This window comes from Onychostoma macrolepis, chromosome 12, assembly GCF_012432095.1.
Source record: "Onychostoma macrolepis isolate SWU-2019 chromosome 12, ASM1243209v1, whole genome shotgun sequence".
Taxonomy (NCBI): Eukaryota; Metazoa; Chordata; class Actinopteri; order Cypriniformes; family Cyprinidae; genus Onychostoma; species Onychostoma macrolepis.
This window is the reverse complement of record NC_081166.1, coordinates 27,059,179-27,084,312: the sequence shown is the minus strand read 5'-3', so window position 1 is coordinate 27,084,312 and position 25,134 is coordinate 27,059,179. Positions and strand designations below refer to the sequence as shown.

Sequence of the window (25,134 nt, the reverse complement as noted above, 5' to 3'; positions counted from 1 at the left end):
TGTTGACAAGCTTTATGGAGATGCTGATTTCATTTTCCAGCAAGACTTGGCACCTGCCCACACTGCCAAAGGTACCAAAAGCTGGTTCAATGACCATAGTGTTACTGTCCTTGATTGGCCAGCAAACTCGCCTGACCTGAACCCCATAGAGAATCTATGGGGTATTGTCAAGAGGAAGATGAGAGACACCAGACCCAACAATGCAGATGAGCTGAAGGCCACTATCAGAGCAACCTGGGCTCTCATAACACCTGAGCAGTGCCACAGACTGATCGACTCCATGCCACGCCACATTGCTGCAGTAGAGCCCCAACTAAGTATTGAGTGCTGTACATGCTCATACTTTCCATTTTCATACTTTTCAGTTGGCCAAGATTTCTAAAAATCCATTCTTTGTATTGGTCTTAAGTAATATTCTAATATTTTGAGATACTGATTTTTGACTTTCATGAGCTGTAAGCTCTAATCATCAAAATTAAAAGAAATAAACATTTGAAATATATCAGTCTGTGTGTAATGAATGAATATAATATACAAGTTTCACTTTTTGAATGGAATTAGTGAAATAAATAAACTTTTTGATGATATTCTAATTATATGACCAGCACCTGTATACATATATACATACACATACACACACACGTATATGTGACCCTGGACCACAAAACCAGTCTTTAGTGTCAATTTTTTTAAATTGGGATTTTGACATCATCTGAAAGCGGAATAAATAAGCTTTCCATTGATGTATGGTTTGTTAGGATCGGACAATATTTGTCTGAGATACAACTATTTGAAAATCTGGAATCTGAGGGTGAAAAAAAATTTAAAATACTGAGAAAATCACCTTTAAAGTTGTCCAAATAAAGTCCTTAGCAATGCATATTACTAATCAAAACTGAAGTTTTTATATATTTATGGTAGGAAATTTACAAAATATCTTCATGGAACATATCCTTAATATCCTAATGATTTTTGGCATAAAAGAAGAATCGATAATGTTGACCCATACAATGTGTTTTTGGCTACTGCTACAAATATACCCCAGCGACCTAAGACTGGTTTTGTGGTCCAGGGTCACATACACATATATATACACATACACATATATATACACACATATACATACATATATATATATATATATAAAATGGTTGATGCACAATGCTGATTTGAGTGGTTTACAAGTCTTTTAGGCTTGAAGTGCTTATAAAAGTATGAGATGAATCTATATTTTTCAGGACGTTTGCTCAAAAGTGTTTTATGGTATTGCATAGCATTCATAAAGATTTTTGCTGGATGCCATCTACAGGTATACTTAATTTGCACTGAACCTAGAACTTTGATCACCTCTCTGATTGTCTCACCATTTTGCCAAGTATGATGATTTTTGGTCCCAGCTGTCTGTGAATGGCAAAAATGTGAATGAGTCGCAGCGTGAAGACCATGTAGTCCATACACAGTATACCACGTCCGAAGTTGAATGACCAGCTGAACATCCTGAGACGGACACAAAAAAAAAAAACACACAGATGATTAATAAAAATATAGTAGAATGCACACCACTAGGTATGATGAATATTTTGTAAATGCTAACTACCAATTTGACACCTCAACCTTTAACCAGAACCAGTGTTTTTTTGTTTTTGTTTTTTTTAAGAACTAGTGCTGGGCGGTATACCGGTTCATACCGAATACCGGTGTTTATTTTTCTTATGATATGAATTTTTAAAATACCGCAATACCGGTGTCATTTAAATAATGTTTGGAACGCGGCACTGTTTGAGAGGGGTCTCTTTTCACTATTGCATTGTGGTGAGGACACAGCTGTATGTGTTAAAGTTCTGAAGCTGTAGAACTAGTAGAACGTGTCACGTGATGTCACAGAAGAACTCATCCACCGCCCGCTGCCATCAGCTTCCGCCTCACACACGAGCGCGACTTTAGCACTAAATTTAGCAACTTTCAGACCCTTTTAGTGGCTTTTTTCCCCATCAAATATATACAAACTGACAAACCTAGCGACTTTTTTGGATAAACCTTAGCTATGGTTCAGTTGGAAGATGTCGCCAGTGCTGCCCCGCGAGCGCGAGATCTGATTCCCGGCTCTCTCTAGTGTCGCCTCTCTCCGCGTCTGTTCTGTGCAGTGAGCGGCTGAGAAGCACCGCATTCAGCTGGCCGTACCGCAGCAGTCTCGTCAGTAAATGAGTACAAAACAGCGTTTCCATGCACCAGCCGCTAGCTGACTGTTTGGAATTATAAATATGAGCATAGTTCGTCTGTTGATATTATGCACTTTTTTTTGTTTGTCGTTTTTTTTTTTTTTTTTTATTTGTTACTCAGACGCAGGCAGTGTGCTACATGAGACAAAAAAAGTAATATAGCCAAAACCACCGCATAGCCGCTCTTTAGTGATTATAAATGAGAGTGACTCCTGGTTAACATGTATTAATGGGTCATGACTCGTGTTTAGTCACTATTTAGTGTGGAATTTTTCTACAATATTCGTTCATCATGACAGTAAAATAGGGCATTCTAAGTCAATCTACTGCAGTTTTTCCTCTCTCAATCAGTAGAAAATATGGTTAACACCCGGTCATGCATTAAAAATAAATAAATACCGTCATATAGTGAAACTGGTATAATTTTGAAAAATACCGTGATATAAATTTTTGGCCATACCGCCCAGCACTCTCTTACACTCACTAAAGCTGCATTTATTTGATTAAAAAAATACAGTAAAAACACCCGAGGAAATAAACGATATAAAGATGATATAAAGCTTCCGAGCTCCACAAAGGATCTTCCATGTAGATAGGATGAGAACCAATTTAAAGCAACCACCTCAACCCCTTAAAATGGCTTAAGGTGTTGAACAACTAACAACTCAGACAGAGAAACGGGCTCAAACATAGAAAACTGAGCAGAAGTGCAAGAGTCAGGCCGAGCTAGGAGTCCGACAGGATTTGAAGCAGAGATTGAGATATTGGCTCTAATAGTACTGATCTTATCCACAAAACATTGTGCGAAACTTTCAGAGGCTTTTTCAGAATTATCAAAAGCAACTGAACCTACAGTATTCAGGACTGTATTTGTGCGAAATAGCACTCTCGGGCAATGATGATTCTGTGCGATTAGAGCTGAAAAATAATGTGCCTTGGCAGATTTAACAAACTGTTGGTAGATATGCAAACAGTCCCCGAGTATCTCATAGGAGACTTGGAGCTTGTCTCTTTTCCATCTCCTCTCTGCCTGTCTCCATTTTTAAGTAAACGGCTCTCTGCATTAAGCCAGGGCTGAGAAACCGTTTTAGATTTCACCTTTTTAAAGGGGGCTATGGAGTCCAGAATACCACTATACTCTGAGTTAAAACTAATCAACCAACATATCCAAATTAGAGTTAAAAAAAAAAAAAATCCTGAAAACTAAAAATGTATTGGTGATTTTAAAAAAAATCAATTGTTTTTGCGGTAACACTTTACAATAAGGTTCATTAGTTAGCAACATTAGTTAACATGAACTAAGAATGAACAATACTTCTACAGCATTTATTAATCTTAGTTAATATTAATTTCAGCATTTACTAATGCATTATTAAAATCACAAGTTGTGTTTGCAACATGAATAAACAATGAGCAACTGTATTTTCATTAACTAAAATGAACAAATATTAATAGTGTAATAAATGCATTGTTCATTGTTTGTTCATGTTAGTTAATACATTAACTCATGTTAACAAATGACACCTTATTGTAAAGTGTTACCGTTTTTGCCTAAGCATGTTCATTCATGTCTTTTTATTTTTGTAAAGAAATTGAGTCCTGACATAGCATAACTACTAATCTGTACATATTTTAGGTTGTGATGGTTTTTTGATTAGTGTTTCATTTGAACATTTGATTGGTTTTAAATGATCACTGTTCAATTAATATTGCATGTATTTGTTAGTACTATTGACAGTTATGTGTAATGTAATGTTTTTATCGTATGTGCACCTGCCCGGGGACTGCAGATGGAAATTAGCATTTGCTAACTCTGGTACAAAGCATCTTTTTAAGATTAATGTTTTTTTGTACATTGTCCCTGATAAATAAATTAATTTTAAAAAAATAAATAAATAACTCTTGTTTTTCCTAAAACTTTTTTCCTCGGGTCTCAGGAGGATAAGTCACCTTATGAAGTTTTGTAACTTAATTTCCTTTTGAAGAAGATTCCAATCTGAAATGGTGGCATATTTTAAGGTGGTTTTATCAAGCTCAGTTCTGACAAGGGGGGCACAAAGTTTATATTTTGATTGAGAACATAACGAGTAATTGCCAGACGAAGTCCTTTGAATGAAACAGACATAAAATGGCAAGTAACCCAATATGGCTTTATATATCAACAGATACTAATGCATTTTTCTCTGAATATTCAAAGAAGGCCATGCAACTCTTTTGTATAGTTCACAATGATGAGTTGAAAATTTACAATCAGTCATAAATCTCAGAGCACCATGGTACAATGCATCCAAGGAGATGAGAAGGCAAGAGGGGGCATGCTCAAGAACAATAGAATTTCTGAAGAAATTTAGAATTTGAAAATAACATGCATTTTGTTTTGTTTTTTCAACATTTAAAGGGTCATGAAACCCCCTGTTTCAGCACTGGTTAGTTCTCACCACAGTTTTAAAAAAATGCTAAAAAAGTGGGCGTGGTGTGCTGCGGAGAGGAGGGGGAAGAGGGGAGACAGACAACACACACACCTTCGGGTTCAGACAGTTTCATTTTGCTCCCATCGAGTTAAAAACACAACTAAATGCACAGCCATTTGCACTTTGCATCGAAAACATATATGAACGCGCTGTTGCACCTCTGATGATTTTTAAGGCTTATTCTGTGGAGTTTATATAAGCCTTTTGACGTTTTGTATCACAGAGCTGTAAAAACGGTTACATTCACTAAGTGAATGAATCGCATTTGTGCCAAACTCTTATTACAACCAAAAACAAAAACTCTCCTTTGGTCCATGAACGTTTCTCTCAGTTAATGTGCGCGATGTCATCTCACAGTCTGAAACGTCTGTCATAGCAAATCAACACATGCTGTTGGGAATAATTAAGCGAAGCGTCTTATCATTGGATAAAACCACGCAGTCTCATGAATAATTTAATAGACACAGTCAAGTCAACGATGTACTATAGTCCATTGCCACGTCACAAACTGTGATATAGATTTTAAAACCAGAAGACGAAAATAGCAGGAAAAAGCTCAAAATTAAACTGTTTTTTTCCTACAATTTAAGCTTACAGATGCCAACGTTGTCTTAAATTATGCTCAATACACATAAACCTGTTAAGATCTCAGAAAGTTTAGTTTAGGGTTTCATGAAACCAGCTTCAAAGCACAGAACCTATTTTGGATAATATCAAAAGCAGACTGTAAAGAAGCCACAGATTGTTGCTTAGAGGGGGTTGAACATTGAGCAATAAACAATAGTATCATCTGCGTAAAAAAATGGAACCTTGCATTATCAATATTAAAATCAAGGCAATTTACATATATATATACACACACACACATACTGAATAATAACAGCCCCAACACAGATCCCTGTGGTACTCCCTTAATCTCCAAAGGATCTCACTGAACACCTTCCATCTGTACACATTGGGTTCTACCTTTTAAATAAACAATGAACCATAAAATAGCATTTTCTGATAGTCCCACGAATCTAAGCCTATTTAATAAGATGGAATGGTCCACAGTATCAAAGTCGATAAGTCGAAAAAAAAAAGACAAGCATAATGTTGTTTGTCATCTATGGACTCCACAATGTCATTGACTGTGCCCTTTGCAGGACCTGGATTGGATAATAGACTAAATATTATGACGGTTTAAATACCGTGTCAACTGTTTACTAACTAGGTTTTCCAAAAGTTTCGAAAGAATACACAGCTAAGAAATAGGTCTATAGTTATCCATTAAAGAAGGATCACCACATTTTGACAAGGGAACAACAAATGCTGATTTCCAAATCATAGGTTATATAATTGTATTAGTTAAGAATGAAAGATTAAATAGATATGTCAGCAGAGGAGATTTATTCACATCTAATTCTGTTGAAGCAGAACAAACATCAGAGAGAGTAATTATAAATCTGAATTTGTATCATTTGTTAGAAATAAAGACCCAGATGCAATAAAATGTCTATTTAAACTATTTAGCATTTGCTTTTTGTCTACAATTTTGGTAGAATCTGTCATTATACAAGGGAAGCTCTGTAATTGTTTTGTTACCAGTTAGAGACTATTCCTCCTTAATATTTTTGAAATAATATTAGAATTTAAAATTTCTATTTGAATATATTTTAAAATGTTGCACAATTTTAATTGAATATATTAAACATAATTCCTGTGATGCAAAGCTAAATTTTCTGCATCCTTACTCCAGTCCTCAATGTCACATGATTCTTCAGAAATCATTCTAACATGCTGATTTGCTGCTCAAGAAACAGTTTGGATTATTATCAATGTTGAAAACTGTTGCTAAATATTTTTGTGGAAACATGCAGGGCTGTCAAGCATTACCTGCAGCACATTCCAGCGATGAAGAGGGAGATGGCAAGAACATCAAACTTATTCCACACATCTTGAGCATACAGCATCAGCCTCTGACCAAATGTCTTGCTGCCCACAATGAATGTCTGGGAGTGAAAAACACCAGTGAGTGGAATAAATGGATGGATTATTCATTATACTTGAATAAAACTTATCTTAGTTCTTTGTATCACTTTATTTATTATACAATGAAAGACCAGGATGTGACTTGATAAATGCAGCACCTACCTCTCGAATCTCCTCGCACACAATCGTGAACACCCAAAAATACAGCACATACTCAGAAACGGCAGGCCCTTCGGGTGGAGGTGGTTTGAAATCGACCAATAGCACGTAGGCGTACAGAAACAGGAAGAGGAAGTACATCACAACATTGCCGATGAATGAAGTGACAGGGGCGTACCAGAACTGCTTCCAGCGGGAAACCCAAATGAGACCCTTCCTGGGTTGGGAATTCATAGCAGTACCTGCTTACCAAAAGGAGTAAACATTAAGGAGGAAAAATTTTGGTCAACTTGATCAAGGTAAAGGACTGAAAAATATCATTAGTGAAATTCCGGGGGGGGGGATCAACAGTCAAACCTTTTGTGGACCGTCTGATGTTATTCAAGTCCTCATGATCACCTTCACTGCAAAGTATCATAAAGAGATAATAGATAAAGACATGTTTGTCTACAGAGATATTCCATGATATATCAAATAAAACCTAATTTACTGGTGTTTGATGTCATTGAAGGAGAAGACAGTCTCTCCGTAATTATTGTATGTTGCTGAAGGTGGAGGTGGAGGTACCATCACTGATTTCACCTCTTCTGCATTCTCCGCTTTCCTGTGAGGAAGACCGCTTAATCATTCTTACTACACAGTACATTTTCAACTTCAGCATATTGGATGAAATGTTAAAGTCACAACCACATCCCAACACTCGTTGCTGCATTAACTTTTAACATGAAGAACTGGAAATTGAAGACATTTTCATTGTTAAATTTAATCCTTACTGTATTGTTTGACCCGGATGGGAGTGTTAACTTTTGGAATGTCAAAAAGTTTGTATACTCAGGTTCTATTTGGGTCAAATTTGCACAAATATTAGCAATGGATTTAATTAATTATGTTATGATTTGTGGCATTAGCTGGTTTGTATCTTCTATCCTGTCAAATAAAATTAACCAAATTTATTTAAATTATGGTTGTAGTGAACAGCTGTCAAGATGGATGGCAAGACTCATGGAAAGTTATATTCTGATGTTATCCAGCTATGTGGACAACAAAGGAAGCCTTTTGTTTTAAAGGTGCCATAGAATGGAAAACTGTATTTACCTTGGCATAGTTGAATATGCCAAGGTAAATATAAATATAAAATATAAATTTTAAAATATAAAATTTGTATAAAGCCAAAACAGATTTTGATGAACCAATTTGTAAGCAGTATTTAGATAAATTGGAACTGCCTCGGATCTCACAGATTGATAAAGAATCTTTGGAGGCCCCATTAAGTTTGGAGGAGCTTCATGTCTCTCTAAAAATCCTTCAAAAGGGCAAATCATCTGTTCAAGCAGATGCACGTGAGGATAGGAGGGCAGTCACGGACGTAAGAAATCAGCTGGAGCGACTCACCGAGAAGATGACAGATATGGAGGACAGGTGCAGGAGGAACAACGTACGACTGGTGGGGCTGCCAGAGGGGGCTGAGGGATCCGACGCGGCTGGTTTCCTCAGAGTTAATCTTCCCAAGTGGATTCCTTCCTTGAGGGGCCGTGACACTGAGATTGACCGGGCGCACCGCATGTATGATGGAGGGAGAGGCTCCGATCGGCCGCGGAGGAGCTTCATGTCTCTCTAAAAATCCTTCAAAAGGGCAAATCGCCAGGTCTAGATGGTCTCCCCCCTGAATTATATTTAGAAATTTGGGATTTGGTAGGGACACTTATGCTTAATTCATTTAATTTTGCAATTGAACGTGGGGTATTTCATAGAGATCAAAAAACATCACTGATTTCATTACTTCTTAAAAAAGGGAAAGACCCATTAGATTGTTCCAGCTACAGACCGATTTCACTTATCCCATGTCATCTAAAAATCTATGCTAAAGTTTTTGCTTCTCGTATGGAGAAGGTAATTCATAGTCTGATCAAGGAGGACCAAACTGGTTTCTTCAAGGGGCGCAATGCATCTGACAATATGCGTCGACTCCTTCATATTCTTGACTTTGCAGACTCCCACCCAACCCCTTGTGCGGTCTTTTCACTTGATGAAGAAAAAGCCTTTGACAGGCTAGAGTGGAATTATATGTGGGCAGTTCTGCAATGTTTTCGCTTCAGTGAACACTTCATTTCTATGATCAAGACATTATACCACTCACCTGCAGCATCAGTCATAATTGGTAATATTATTTTCCCCCCGTTCCCTTTGCAGCGGGGAACAAGGCAGGGATGTCCGCTTTCCCCCTTATTGTTTTGTCTATCTCTTGAACCCTTAGCACAAGCCATCAGGAAATCTGAAGTATCGATTAAGATTCATGATCATAATCATAGTAAATTAAGGAATTTGATAATTTTAGTAGCTTATCAGGATATAAAATAAATTGGAGCAAATCTGCTTTAATGCCAATTAACAATGTTAAAGTTAATTCTTCTATTCCCTCATTTATCCCTATTAAGGAATCTTTCATCTATTTGGGCATTACCATATATAAAAACATTCATAAGATTGCCAGAGACCATTTTAATAATATTTTAGTTAAGGTCAAAAATGACATTCAAAGATGGAAGAATCTTAAAGTATCTCTTCAAGGAAGAATCTCCACTGTTAAGATGAATTTGTTACCTCGATTTAATTTTTTTTTTCTCTATGCTACCACTTTCTCCCCCTCCAGGTTACTTTAAGGATATCAACTCTGTAATTTCTAAATTTATCTGGAATGATAAATGCCCCAGAATTAAACTTACCACATTACAACATCCTAATAGCGCAGGAGGACTGGCTGTACCAAATTTTGAACTGTATTATTGGTCGTTCCAGCTTAAGGCTCTTCATAATTGGGTTGATCCTCAATCTACAGTTTCTTGGAGAGTGATTGAAGCTGACAAGGTTAAACCAAATAGACTCCAAGATGTGTTATTTACTGGCACAGGAAGAAAAAAAAAGGGATAATTATAAATTTGGTCCGGTTGTGGCCAACTCTATTAAAATCTGGAAAACGGTGGAACGTCGGATAGGAGGAACCTTCAAATTTTGTAACAGTACACCTTTATGGCACAATTTTAATTTTGTATGCGGAAATCGTCCATTTGTCCAACCCTCTTGGTCCTCTTTGGGTGTAAACACATGCGGTGATATATATGATAACCAGGGCCTATGTTCATTTCAGACATTAAGAACCAAATTTTGTCTACCAGCATCCGCATATTTTGTCTTTCTTCAATTACGTTCTGCTCTCAAAGCGTATGGCATTCCTTGGTCTTCTCCCATTTCCTCTCATCCTATGCAGGACTGGATTGCACCATCTGCTGGTCGGCCATCTGTTTCTTTAATATATAATAAGATTATTGATTGCATTACAAAACCTCTTTCTAATGAAACTATTTGGAATAGGGAATTATCTGACCTTAATTTATCTGTCGACTGGGAGAGAGTGTGGTCTAATCTCAGTTTAACATCTAAAAATCTGGCTCATCGTCTTATTCACTTCAAAGTCATTCATAGAGCATACATAACTCCTTACAAAAGATTTAAAATGAAACAACCAAATCTCAACTGCCATATATGTAATACTACATCATCAGGTACTTTTCTGCATATGTTTTGGGAATGTCCTGTCGTCATCAGTCTATGGACACATGTAAACCTGGTTTTATCATCCTTACTACATATTGATTGGTCTGTTAATCCAAGTTTGTGTCTTCTTAATGATGATTCTGGTCTCCGTATAAGTTCAATACAAAAGAGAATGTTGTTTGCTGGTTTTACAGCTGCGAAGAAGACAATAATACAAAACTGGTTTACACCGCACGTGTGGAAAAACATATTGGATCCATAGCCTCCTGCAAATAGTGACTTGTGAATGTACAACAGCACGAATCAATGGGGCCAAGCCTTCTACCATTGATGCTTGGCAGTGCCTTCTCTTTGATGTGTGTGACTGTATAAAGGAGTGACTTTTGTGTTTTTCTTGTCCTTCCCGCTCTCCCTCCCTTTGACTGGACTTTGAGATATTGAGTATGTGTCTGTTGTTGTTGTTTTTTTTTTTATTATTATTATTTTGGATGTGTAATGTATGAAAAAAAAAAATGAAAAAAAAAAAACAACAGTAAGAAGAGATGACGGAGGATGATGGCGAATGATTTACAGATCCTGAGCACCACTGACAAGCATCTGATCTTGTAAAATGTTTGGTAAATGGACATGTAAAACCGTTTTTGGAGACTTTTTGCCCTTACCTAAGCCACATACATTCTATGTAGATATCAGAGAACAATTTAAAATATTGGATCAATGCATTCTATGGCACCTTTAAGATAACACTACCTCTTGTGGAGAGGGGGGTTACCATTATCATATGGCGCTTTTCCACTGCATGGTACAGCACGGTACGGTTTGGTACGGTTCACTTTTGGGGGGTTTTCCACTGGGTACAGTACCTGGTACTTTTTTCAGTACCACACAACAGACCCGTTTAAATCAACACAACAAGTGTTGTGTGTTTTATTCACTTGCTCGCTGACTGAATTATCTGGCTAATTCTCTCATCAGAAACAACAAAGTTCAGATGTGCGTGCGAATGCAAGTAAGATTATTCATTCATATTCAACAGCTTCAGTGATTATTATGGGAGTTTTTGAGAGTGCCTGAACCCTGACTAGACTGAATGAAAATGTTCTTTGATAAGGTAATGTTCTTCTCTCTGTAAAATTACAATATTGTTACTAAATTCACATTAAATACAAAGTCAGTCGTATTAAAAATATTTTATGGCATGACACCCATATCTGGTACTGATATAAAAAGTTGGGTTTTTATGTGTAGTTAATAGATTACACTATTAGTCTACTTTGCCCATCACCATTTATTGATCAAATAACGTTCTATCTAACATAACATAATCTAGCATATTATAAGGTGCAAAACGCATTTACTTGCACATATTTGAGAATAGAGATATTTCCTGATATAAAAAGATGAATGAATTCTTTTTTCTCAATTTTTTTTTCTCCCCCCTACTATAAACCAGGGGTCTCCAACCCTGCTCCTGGAGAGCTACCATCCTGAAGATTTCAGCTCCAACCACAATAAAACACACCTGAACCAGCTAATCAGGGTGTTCAGGGCTACTTGATAATTACAGACAGGTGTGTTGCAGCAGGGCTGAAACTGAAGTCTGCAGGACGGTAGCTCTCCAGGAGCAGGGTTGGAGATCCCTGCTATAAACAATCAACTACGATAATGTATAATTTATCTGTGTTAATCAAGCCATATCTGGTATTTTCATAATAATTAAGTATATTTATAATCCATTGCTAATCAATGTATTAGTAGCATATGGACTAGATGTTAATGGAAGGCTACCTGCTGCCGTAAAATTGTGTCTTCCTGAAAAGGCTTTACAAGTTAACGATTTCTCACAAATACTTCAGATTGGCCAGACTACAACTTCCTATAATTTAAATGTAATTCTTATTTATTCAACAATCTTCCATGATTGTACTTTATTGTCAAGGTGCAACTCCTTGGCTGGTGCCCCATAAAATAATATGACCAAAACTAAATATTAATATTAATATTTAAGCCCAAAGCCATTATATTTAGTGGTGCCCCGTGTGGGCTATCTAACATCTGATATCTGTCACGTATATGGACAGTTTTTTTTTTCCCTCCCCATGTGCTCCGTGACCCAGTTTCTCCCTTGTGTTATGTCATTTGGTACAGGTGTGTCTTGTGATTAGTCCCTCGTTATCCTGTGCATTTAAGCCCCATTCTATTTAGTCTGTGTTTGTCGGGTCTCTATCGTCTTGCTCGTGTCTCTCTGCTGTTTCCTTGTGGATTACCCCTTTGTTCTGGAATATAATAAAGACTATTTGTTTGATCCTCAACTACATCGTTCCTCCTACCCAGAGTGTGACAATATCACTACATGGTTTTAAAAGCTGGTTTTGAAAAGTTATGACAGGTAGGTTACCTCTCAATAGGTTTATTTTACCCTTTATTTACAACCTATTAAGCATCCTGTTCATTTTCAATTCACTTTCTATTTTCTTAATAGGCTCTAAAGACTTCAATAAACTCTTCGGTTTCAAAAAAGTATGACATTCCATGTCAGTCTTCACAGGGTTAAACAGGTCATTGTAGTAAATGCAAAAAAGAAAGGAAGTGTGATAATGTGAGGAAAGATGCAAGGAAACTGTAAGAATTTCCATCGCTGATGTACTGACTTGAAATCGATGAGGTCGGTGTAGAGGAGAGGAGGAATGATCATCGTCAGCACGAGTTTCCAGAGCTCTGTTCCTCTTTCCATGTCACCCCACCAGATCTGAGACAGCAGGGACTACAAAAAAAGAGACCGTTTAAGAAAAACGCTCGTCTTATTTCAAAAGAAACCATGATTATCTGCATGCTAACAGACCTGTACTCCATCATGGCTGAAGAATAAACGGGCGTCAGCAGTTAAGGCCATCTTCAGACAGGTGGCGTCACCCCACAGATAAGACTTGCGGATCAGCAGCTTGTAGGAATAACTTGCTTTGGTTTGGTAGCATGTGCTAAAAACATCTGTCAAAACAATTACAGTGGAAAAAAGCTTAAACTATCTTTCAGCACTGGTTTTATAAGATATCAAAAGCAAAAGACATCCTACCGTGTGCCATACACTCAAACTTTGTGGCCAACTCCTTCATTGAATGCTTGGCTTCTGTCTCAATCTCCAGTTTAGACAGCTCCCTCAATAGTTTACATCCTCCCAGAGCCGTCAGGACCGACTCACCGCACTGAGAGAGAGGAGCGGCACAGATGATGCTGCCGACATTTCCATCCGAGAACAGATTACACACTCATAATAAAAATTTTAGGCTCCTTGGATGTTCAAGGTTTTTCATAGATAATAATTAAGAGCCTTCAAGTGAGTATGCAGGGGTGGACTGATATAACCGTATTGACCCGAATATAAGAATTATATTTTATTTTTTTTCTTCTTGGAAATACGTGAAAAAAAGCACAGTCGTCTTACGCCCCAATCATATGGGGCATCGGCATCAACACCTCTCATATTATATTCAGGGTCTAGACTTTGTGTGTCAATAATACGCCACAAAAAAAGGTGGCGCCAAATACACGTAAAATGAGTGTGCCATGAAATACGTAATGTAATGTGTGTTGTAAAGATCGCGAGCGAAAACAAAAGAAAAAGAAGAGCTTACAGCGGCATGAGTCGTGACTGTCATATTAGCCTGATGGGAACAAACTTCCTCTGTAAGTGATTTAAAAATTTAAGACCGCACCCACATTTGAAGACTACAATACGATTTCACTTCTACTGATAATAAAATGTTGGTAGGCTAGCCTACTATGAGATGGATAGCCTAAATGTTATATAATTCAGATGGGCTACCTGTTATTTTTATGGTATATCAAAAGTGTATATTTAGGGGCCAAGCACCGAAGGTGTGATGGCACCTATTGAAACCGTTGGCGTTATTATTATTATTATTATTAGGGCCAAGCACCGGAAGTTCTTCTTCCGTTTCTTCCGCTCTTGAGTCTATGGCAGCCTACAGAAACATTTGTGGGAAAGTTGTAAAATTTGGCACACTGATAGAGGATAGTGTCAATAGTAACCACAGCAAATTTGGAGTCGCTAAATCCAACTCTCTAGCGCCACCACCTGTCCAAAAATTTCACTCATGTTTATGTTAATAACTTTTGAAACGTAAGCCACAAAATGATTTTTTTTTTTTTTTTCCCTGAATCCTTGGCTCAAGCCGAGTCGAAGTCCAAATTTCAAAAATCGTAAGGTTTAGTTTTTTCGCTATTTTCAATTGTTCGCAAAACCTACTTTTTCGAACTCGTCCTTTAAAAATGGTCTCTTTAGATTCGGTGCATCATGCCGAGTCCAACTGTATCCAATTTTCCCATGTCAGCCATTTTGGGCGTCGGCCATGTTGAATTTTGTAGTAAAATGCTATATTTTACAAATGCATTGACGTATCGTTACGAAACTTGGTATGCTTCTTTGGTACCATGCCCTGATGGTACTCAAAAGGTTTGGGGGCAGCGCCACCTTGTGGTCAAAAGTTATTATGAAAGTTCTAAAAACGCTAATAACTTTAGCTTACATTAGCCTATTATAATCAAACTGATGTTGATAGATTCCTTGGTTCATGCCGAGAACATTGATTCATGTTGAAAACCTACTTTTTTGAACTCCTCCTAGAACGTTAGTCTGATTTTCACCAAATTTGACTCTGATCATCTTCAGATCATGCTGGCAAAAAGTTATGGATTATGTGTCGATAGTCGAACCTGTTTTCGTTTAGCGCATCAACGAATTTGCTGGAAAGATGCCAAACTGCATCTGAGGCTGTATCTCAGCAAAATTGACATTCGCACCAAACTTTGTATGTGACATTGTCACCTCACACTGACCACGCCACATCAGTTTGGTGACAGCCCCACCTATTGGTCAAGAGTAATAAACCATTCATTAATTATTAATGAAATTTCCAAAAATGCTAATAACTTTTGATTGCATTCGCCTGTTGTCTCAAATTATTCCTTGGGTCATGCCGACAACATACATACCAATTATGTCATAGAAAGCCTAACCTCCTTTCCGCCATTTTGATTTATGTTGAAAACCTACTTTTTCGAACTCCTCAACCGTTTGTCCGATTTTCACCAAAATCGAATCATATCATCTTCAGACTATGCTGACAAAACGTTATGGATTTTGTGTTGGCAGACAAAACCATTTTCGCATAATCACAGCAACGAATTTGAGGCATGATGCCAAAATGACACTTGAGGCTGTATCTCTGCAATGCTTTGGAATATTGACACCAAACTTTGTGTGTGCCATTGTCACCTCACACAGAACATACCACGTCGATTTGATAATGGTGCCACCTATTGGTCACAATTGAAAAGTCATTCAATCATATTACTAGTTGTTTTAAATTATTTTTCAGCCATTTGTACTACAATAATCTTAAAATGGCTTCAATTACTCATGGATGCAGTTGGTCTGATGCTTGCTTCTGTAGTGCTTGGCTCCGTAATTGCTGCTTGCAGTTATATTTTAAAATGTGATTGTTGGTAAATTTTACCAGCATTTACCATACTTTCAAAATAAAAGTTAAAATAGGAAAAATATGCAATATGAAAATAATTGAAGAGAAAATGTGTTTTACTGAGGGAAAAAAAAAAGATTTGGTTTTCAAAAAGTATTTTTCCAAAAGGTACATCTGGAAAAAGGGGGGTCGTCTTATAGTCAGGGTCATCTTATATTCGGGTCAATACGGTAAATTTCCTAACTTCATAATCTCTTATAAATGGCTGAAAAATTCTCTCTCTCTTGCTATACAAGTTATATATACGTTGAGATATGGTAATATAATATAGCAGTGCAACAATACAGTTTACATTTCGCGACAAATGACAATCACAGCAGCAATGTATGGAAAGTGTATATTTGTTCGTCGTACAGTTATTTAATTATTTTTATTTATTTGAAGATTAACTGTGTTCAAATGTAATCTAAATATAAAAACAAGGGAAATGAGTTTGATCAATTAAACATCCAATATCAATCAATAATGATACAATTTAAAAAAAAAATTAAAATTTTTTTTAAATCTGCCTATAACCGATATATTGCACATCCCTAACAACTGGACAATAACTACAGCAACTCATCAGAAGCATGATACCATTTCCCAGCAGAAGATCGCCATTTCACCACGGTTCTGCAGCACCGACCAGAGGAAGAGACCTAGCCATGGGTGCCGACACATGTTTTTTCGATAAATGCACTCTTCCTTCAGGACCTTGCATGCTTTCTGAAGGGTGGTATCCAAAGACAACAGCATTTCATTTTTAGGTACTGAGCGGATAATGCAAAAAATGTATAATCAATTTATACAAGAACTAAAGTGAGGTCTGGTACCTTCAAAGCTTTTCTTTTGGTAGATGTTGCTTCCACCTGCAGAACAGACCTGTAGAAGGGCTGGCACACCTCTCCCAAAAGATCCTCCAGCAGCTGACTCACCTACAGTAGGACGAGAAATGGTTGACACTTACAACAGCACATATTCAGTCACGGTTTTCACTCACATGACTGGTGCGCAAAACATCCATAGAACTGCAGCTCTCTAATCAATTCTATCTGTTTTAAGCCACGAATATTTAGATAAACTCTCACTAAAAGCAGCAGGACATTCTAAAACGCTTAATGGGTCCAAATAAGATTCAGGACACGCCTTACTTATGACGCATACTTTATACAGACAAGCAGATGAGCCCAGAATGTGAATATAACATGTTAAACAGCACGTTAGGAGTTTTCTTAAAGGCATAATTCACCCAAATGAAAATGAAGATATTTTTAATGAAATCTGAGAAATTTCTATCCTTCTACTGATATCCAACTACCTCTATGACATTTCAATGCATTCATAAAGAGATTCTCAAACAAATCCATATGAATTTAACTGTTTAGTCCAAATTTACTAAAGCAACCCGATTGCTTATCATGAACAGATTGAATTTAGGCTTTATCTACAGTAAACATTGATCAGTGAACACCGATGCGCAAGAACAAATCTCACTGGTCATTGTGGAAACCAAAACATGCTTTTGCATTTGTGTTCTGAAGACGAACAGAAGTCTCACAGGTACGAAATGACTTGAGGGCGAGTAAATGGAAATTTTCATTTTGGGGTTAAAAGTTTAAAACTATCCCTTTAAAGGAACAGTTCACACAAAAATGAAGTTTCCTGAATATTTACTCCATTTACTCGCCCTCAGGTCAACCAAGATCAGTGTTTCCCCTGCCATTATATTAGGGGCACCCCCCTGCCCCCCTTGAAGGTCAAGTTAATTTAAAGCTGCAGTCTGTAAGTTCTGCCTCGTTGTCGCCATCTCTGTTTGAAAACCTGCAATTGCAGCTCTGTGCGGAATTATCTTCCATGCGTGGGGTTGTGCAGCAGCACGGCTCCAGCACGGATGAATCTAATGTTTGGAGGGTATGTGTCAGTCTGTCAGTCACCGCACCGGTGTGGATACTATACTTAGGAAGCACAGATTGTAGCCTACGTCTTGAAGTATATGACCCAATAAGAATTTTCACCATACAGTGGGGAAAAATTTTTTATCCCCTGCTGATTTTGTATGTTTGCCCACTGACAAAGAGGTGATCAGTCTATAATTTTAATGTTAGGTTTATTTTAATGAGTCAAATAAGTATTTGACCTCTTCGCAAAACATGACTTAGTACTTGGTGGCAAAACCTTTGTTGGCAATCACAGAGGTCAGACGTTTCTTGTAGTTGGTCATCATGTTTGCACACATCTCAGGAGGGATTTTGCCCCACTCCTCTTTGCAGATCCTCTCCAAGTCATTAAGGTTTCGAAGTTGACGTTTGGCAACTCAAACCTTCAGCTCTCTTCACAGATTTTCTATGGGATTAAGGTCTGGAGACTGGCTAGGCCACTCCAGGACATTAATGTGCTTCTTGAGCCACTCCTTCGTTGCCTTGGCTGTGTGTTTTGGATCATTGTCATGCTGGAATACCCATCCACGACCCATTGATGTGGTGCAGTTGTCCTGTCCCCTTAGCAGAAAAACACCCCCAAAGCATAATGTTTCCACCTCCACGTTTGACGGTGGGGATGGTGTTCTTTGGGTCAAAGGCAGCATTCCTCCTCCTCCTCCAAACACGGTGAGTTGAGTTGATGCCAAAGAGCTGGATTTTGGTCTCATCTGACCACAACACTTTCAGCCAGTTCTCCTCTGAATCATTCAGATGTTCATTGGAAAACATCATACGGGCCTGTACATGTGCTTTCTTGAGCAGGAGGACCTTGCGGGTGCTGCAGGATTTCAGTCCTTCACAGCGTAGTGTGTTACCAATTGTTTTCTTGGTGACTATGGTCCCAGCTGCCTTGAGATCATTGACAAGATCCTCCCGTGTAGTTTTGGGTCGATTCCTCACTGTCCTCATGATCATTGAAACTCCACGAGGTGAGATCTTGCATGGAGCCCCAGTTCGAGGGAGATTGACAGTTTCTTCCATTTGCGAATAATCACACCAACTGTTGTCACCTTCTCACCAAGCTGCTTGGCGACGGTCTTGTAGCCCATTCCAGCCTTGTGTAGGTCTACAATCTTGTCCCTGACATCCTTGGACAGCTCTTTGGTCTTGGCCATGATGGAGAGTTTGGAATCTGATTGATTGCTTCTGTGAATAGATGTCTTTTATACAGGTAACAAACTGAGATTAGGAGCACTTCCTTTAAGAGAGTGCTCCTAATCTCAGCTCCTTACCTGTATAAAAGACACCTGGGAGCCAGAAATCTTGCTGATTGATAGGGGATCAAATACTTATTTGACTCATTAAAATGGAATATAATTTAATTTCATTCACATGTGTTTCATAAACGCACAATCCTTTCTGGATTACAATCCACCCTCAAAATGATACATTTAATTATTCTAGCTGCTGTGAGAAAAGGCTATAAACGGTCTGCCACCTGCAGGATCCTCACATGCGATAGCATACTAGCTGAGACAACTTCTTTGTTTACAGACGTGATGCAGCAGCATGCTCGAATTTCCCGCGAAAACCTACCCGTACCACTCAAATTATAAAACATTTATTATAATCTAACCGTTGTGAATCGGGCTAAAGGAAGGTGACAGTTTTGAACACTGGCTGGTTATGTATTTGCTCAAATACTGATTTCAGATCATTTTTAACCCCAAAAAAAGTTACGGACTGCAGCTTTAATTTTATTTTATTTAAAACTAATACTTCAAAGTAGGCTTGGGCGGTAATACGGTAATATGGTATACCGCAGGATCTAAAAATAGCAACGGTATCAGTTTCAATACCATTATACCGTCATAAAAAACAATGCACTTATATAGGAGACAAGGATTAAATATTAAATATAATTTATTTAATGCCTAAAAATGCGTATGCTTGGTTGTCATCACGTGACAGCATGGAGGAGAAAGAGAGAGAGGGGGAAAGATGGCGAGTCGCGCACCAAGTGACCTGGTCTCGAAAAATAACACAACTTCTGCAGTTTGGCAGTATTTTCGGGTTTCGACCGAACGAGAAGGGAGAGGCGGTAAATACGGACAAGGCAATTTGCAAATTGTGCAACAAAAAGGTGACCGCGAGAGATGGAAATACCTCGAACCTAAGGTCGCATATACGAAACCACCATCCACTCACTGCTGTGAGGATGGACCCGAGTTCACTCAGTGCAACAGTTTCAACGCCTCCCGATGCAGGACCAACAACATCTAGGTCCACCGCCAGTACACAGCCGACGATAATGGGGGCCTTCGGGAAAACAACAAAGTACAAAAGGGACAGTGTCCGTTGGAAAACCTGTACTGATGCAGTGACAAAATACTTGACGAAGGAAATGGTCTCTTTCCACACAGTGGAAATAAAGTCCTTTAAGGACATGGTAAAGGTCCTAGATGCCCAGTACGAGCTGCCTGGACGGAAACATTTCTCACAAACAGCCGTCCCACATTTATATAGTAAAGTTAGAGACCATGTTCAAGTGCTGCTGTCAGCGGCAGACAGTTATTCCTTAACAACTGACATATGGTCGTCAGTTAACATGACACCATATATGTCCCTGACTGGCCACACTATTACACCTGACTGGAAACTTGAATCCAAATGCCTCCAAACTATGTATTTTCCTGAGAGTCATACGGCGGACAATCTTGCTGCTGCGCTCAGAGCTGCACTTCAGGAATGGCAACTTGACGAGAAAAAACTTTCAGCCATAACCACTGACAACGCTGCCAACATTTATGCCGCAATCAGGTCCCTGCATTGGCCGTGGCTTAACTGCTTCGGTCACAATCTAAACTTTGCTGTCACAAATGGATTGCATGACCAGAGGCAAAAAACTGAGCGCGCCCTCGGACTATGCCGTAATATTGTCGGGGCCTTTTCACACAGCTGGCAACGTAAGCATGAACTCCACAAGAAGCAAGTGGACTTGGGACTCCCAAAACATAGTCTCATAACGGTAAGCATAAAATGTGCAGAGAGTTCCTCAGGGGCAGGGGCTCAAATGTAAAAAAAGGGGCATATACTGTATATATGCTTTCTTTGCATCACATAAATAAATTATATTTAAAAGTAGGCTATATTAAAAAAGAAAGCCATTTTTTAAATTGTAATTTTTTTTTCTGTGTTTTTTATCAAATAAATGCAAGCTTGATGCGCATAAGGGACTTATTTTAAAAAAATGTGCATGCAAATTTGACCAAATGGAATAATATACATTAATGGACTTATTTATTTATGCATTCATTCGTTTATTTAGGCCTATTTATTCATTCATTAGTTTATTTATGCCTATTTATTCATTTAATCATTTATTCATCATTCATTAATTAATTCATCCATCCATCGGCAGGACTGCGCAACTCGCTGGGGCTCCAAACTGGCAATGGTGGAGCGCATCCTCGAGCAGGCCCAAGCGATCAGACACGTCCTGTCTGATGACAGGAGGAGCAGCCTGTCCCTGACCTGGCAGGACATGGACGTCTTGAAAGTTGTTCACGAAGCACTGAAACCAGTCGGTGACTTCACTGATATTTTGTCAGGAGAAAATTATGTGACCAGTTCCTGTATCCTACCCATACTACAGCTCTGCAGGGACAATGTGTTGGCTGCGTCAGAAAATGACCTCCAGCTAACAAAGTCAATCAAAACTGGAATTCTAACAAAACTGGAGGCTAAGTATGAATCCGATTCAGTGTGCAAAATAATACGAAAATGCACTTTCCTCGACCCTCGTTACCGTGGAGGATATGAGACGGATGACAACGCATTGGCTGAGACCAAGGCTGAATTACAGGCTGAGATCATGAGCTTAGAGGCAGCAGGTCCAGTGGCCATCAGAGTGGAAGAGGGAGAGGCGCAACCCGAACCCTCACGAAAAAAGATGACTCTGGGAAGTATGCTGCAAAAAAAAGCTGATGCAATGGCAGGTCCCGTCGGCATCGGCACCATAGAGGACCGGGTCGGAGCTGAAATAACAGCCTACTGTTTGGAGCCAGTTACTCAAGGAGACGAGGACCCACTTCTCTGGTGAAAAAATGCTGCCGGGCGTTTTCCCTAGATGTCGCGAGTGGCACGAAAGTACCTGTGCGTCTGTGCCACAAGCACACCATAGGAGCGGGTTTTCAGCACCGCAGGTAAAGTTGTCGGTCCACAACGTGCCCTGTTAAAGCCGGACAAAGTAAAGATGCTGGTTTTTCTAGCGAAAAATCTTGACTAGATTTGATGCCACTTGCCATTCGTGTTTATTTTTATTTATTTAATTGATTCAGGTATTTTTATTTGGTTTTCATTAAAAACAATATTGGAAAGACGACTGGAAAGTTTTTTAAAAAGTTTTTATTTAGGCCTATTGCTTTGCAATACTTTTTATAATATTGAGGTTTATGTTAATTCAACTCTGGTTGACTGTTGTGGGTCTATTTGCACTTTTTTTATAAGCTGCTCTTTGTTATTAAAAGTTGTTCAGGCTGTGTGATTTAATTTAATTGATTTGTGTGCGCATCTCTGAGCAAAAACTGTTCTGGATGTTTATGTTAATTTAATTGTTGTTTGACTGTTGTATTTGCACTTTTTTATAAACTGCTATTTGTTGCTAATAAAAGTTGTTAATATTGTTGTGCATGTTATTTTGTTATTGTTTCAGTATTAGTGTTTGGTATTCAGTTTCTGAACGGTTTAGGCACAAGCCAACAGTTTGGTGACACTGTCTAAGCCTTATGTCATAATTTTTTTATTATTCACGGTAATACCGTATACCGAGGTAAAACAAGGAGGAGGTTTGACGGTATCAAATTTTGGATACCGCCCAAGCCTACTTCAAAGTAATCCAAAGTAAACCCAAACTGACAAATGAAGGTCTTCTCTAGCGAATTGATCTGTCCCGGCAAGAACCACCCATTGCTGACAAGAGGAATATGCAAATTCTACATATTAAGCACCCGACACACTGTAAAACAGTCCAAACCAAGTATGTGGGATGATTTTAAAAAGAAGACTCATATTTGATGGCTTGGGTCATGTGGATTACTTTGAAGCTGCCTGATTATGGATTTTGGACAATCAAAAATTATCTCCATTGAGCCATGTTCATATGGAGAAAAATCCTGGAATCTTTTCTTCTAAAACGTTCATTTATCTTCAGCTGAAAAGAAGTCTTGTACATCTTAGATGACCTGGAGATGTAAATAATCAGGAAACTGCCTGCACGTGGCTGTTACTATTGGTGACAGACTAATTAACCTGCCGATATTTGTCAATTTCCAGATCTCACCTCATAAAGGCTGACTTGGCACGTGCGATCATTGGACTCGTTTATGCGCTCTTCCAGGAGATGCTGCAGCAGCATGCCAGCCTGGGAGGTTTTAGAGATGGAGTCGTAAAGACCCTCCAGTCGGCCATAAGTCAGGTAGCTCACAATGCTCAGACCATTGTCAATGAAGAGACGCACAAACTGGGGTTTATCGTTCTCCAGGGCATCAGTCATGGATTCTTCAAGATCTTCGTACTGTATGTCAAAATATAACAACTTTAATCATTCACATTACATAACGCATAACAGATCAGTAGTTCATGAAATATTACTACAATTTAGAATAACGGTTTTCTATTTGAATATAATTTAAAAAGTGTAATTTATTCCTGTGGTGCATCATTTCTTCAGTGTCACATGAACCTTCAGAAATCATTCTGATTTTTATCAATTGATACATTATTATCCATTGTTAAAAACTTCTGCTTATTAATATTGGTGTGCAGCTTAATATTTTTGTGGAAACAGTGATGTTTTCAGGATTCTTTTATTAATGGAAGGTTCAAAAGAACAAAGAAATTGAAATGTTTTGCAACAAGTCTTTACTGCCACTTTTGATCAATTTAATGTGTCCTTGCGGAATAAAAATATTAATTTCTTTTTAATGACCCCAACCTTTTGAACAGTAGCGTACATATTTTTTTTTTTTTACATTAAGTATATGAAATAATTTATGTGAATGACACTTTCAGTTTTGCCACTATACACATTTGTGACCCTGGACGACAAAACCAGTCTTAAGTGTCAGTTTGATAGGACCATATTTGGCAGAGATACAACTATTTGAAAATCTGGAATCTGAGGGTGCAAAAAAAAAAATCAAAATACTGAGAAAAACGCCTTTAAAGTTGTCCAAATGAAGTTCTTAGCAATGCATATTACTAATCAAAAATTAAGGTTTCTATACATTTACAGTAAGAAATTTACTAAATATCTTTATGGAACATGATCTTCACTTAATAGCGTAATGATTTTTGGCATAAAAGAAAAATTGATAATTTTGACCCATACAATGTATTTTTGGCTATTGCTACAAATATACCCCAGCGACTTGAGACTGGTTTTGTGGTCCAGGGTCACATTTATGAATTTGGCAGATGCTTTTATCCAAAGTGACACTTCATTCAATGTGTACATTTAATCAGTTCATCCTGGGAATCAAAGCCAAGACCTTGGCCCTTTTAGTGCCATGCTGTGCTGTTTGAACTACAGTAACGCTCAACAACTTGCCCTTTTTCAGAAGCTAATTTAATATTTCTCACAATTCTCTACTGTACCTTCCAGTCGATGTTTCCACTAAAGAGTTCACTCTTTGCAATGTCCACTCTGTTCCAGGTTACAGCCAGCTTCAACTCATCAACATAGGGATTAGTAGACACCGAAACCCGCTGTTTACTCGCTAACACATACACACAGCAAAATGTTGTAGATTGAAAAGAAATATAAACACCAAAGTACACTGTAGACAGCAAAGGTTAGAAGTTAGTGACACAAACACTGCAACAACCAGTTTAAATCTACCTTGAACAAGCACTTTAAGCATCACAGTGTCAAAATCATCCACTCCTTCAGCGTGATAAATGGAGATGAGGTCTTTGTTCTGGTAGATGCTTAAAACCTTTGAGAAGCCAGCCAAGCAGCAAGAAATAAAAATCAGTGCTTAAAAAAAGTACCTGTGACATGTCAACTTAACCAGAGGTCCAACTAAAAATTATGACTTTTTTTGCTTTTCTGGTGAATTAAACACATTAGTGAATGAAAAAGACAAAATATTAAATATCATGGCTTAAAATTTACAGAGTAATCCACTATTTTGTAGAGGGGGTTCAAAATGACAATTTCCCCCCGACATTTGGAGCCAAATTACAGGGGATAACTTTAGAAAGATGACAGCATCATTATTTTATTTTTATACAGAGA

The 25,134-nt window shown here is 38.1% G+C and overlaps 1 protein-coding gene across 4 annotated transcripts in view; it reads right to left on the bottom strand.

Annotated features, from left to right (window-relative positions):
• The window catches only part of LOC131551458 (transient receptor potential cation channel subfamily M member 4-like), a 53,082-nt gene that overhangs the window by 12,110 nt on the left and 15,838 nt on the right, over positions 1 to 25,134 (bottom strand). For 2 of the 4 annotated variants that reach the window (XM_058794429.1, XM_058794427.1), the window contains exons 9-21: positions 24,736 to 24,832; positions 24,492 to 24,613; positions 23,176 to 23,409; positions 16,749 to 16,850; positions 16,513 to 16,641; positions 13,446 to 13,575; positions 13,215 to 13,360; positions 13,024 to 13,136; positions 7,311 to 7,424; positions 7,178 to 7,224; positions 6,824 to 7,065; positions 6,566 to 6,681; positions 1,365 to 1,497 (exon numbers count right to left, since the gene is read on the bottom strand). In XM_058794429.1, the coding sequence (XP_058650412.1) occupies positions 1,365 to 1,497; positions 6,566 to 6,681; positions 6,824 to 7,065; positions 7,178 to 7,224; positions 7,311 to 7,424; positions 13,024 to 13,136; positions 13,215 to 13,360; positions 13,446 to 13,575; positions 16,513 to 16,641; positions 16,749 to 16,850; positions 23,176 to 23,409; positions 24,492 to 24,613; positions 24,736 to 24,832 (1,725 nt within the window). The remainder of the gene's footprint in view (positions 1 to 1,364; positions 1,498 to 6,565; positions 6,682 to 6,823; positions 7,066 to 7,177; positions 7,225 to 7,310; positions 7,425 to 13,023; positions 13,137 to 13,214; positions 13,361 to 13,445; positions 13,576 to 16,512; positions 16,642 to 16,748; positions 16,851 to 23,175; positions 23,410 to 24,491; positions 24,614 to 24,735; positions 24,833 to 25,134) is intronic. The other 2 variants (XM_058794431.1, XM_058794428.1) reach the window with 1 other exon arrangement.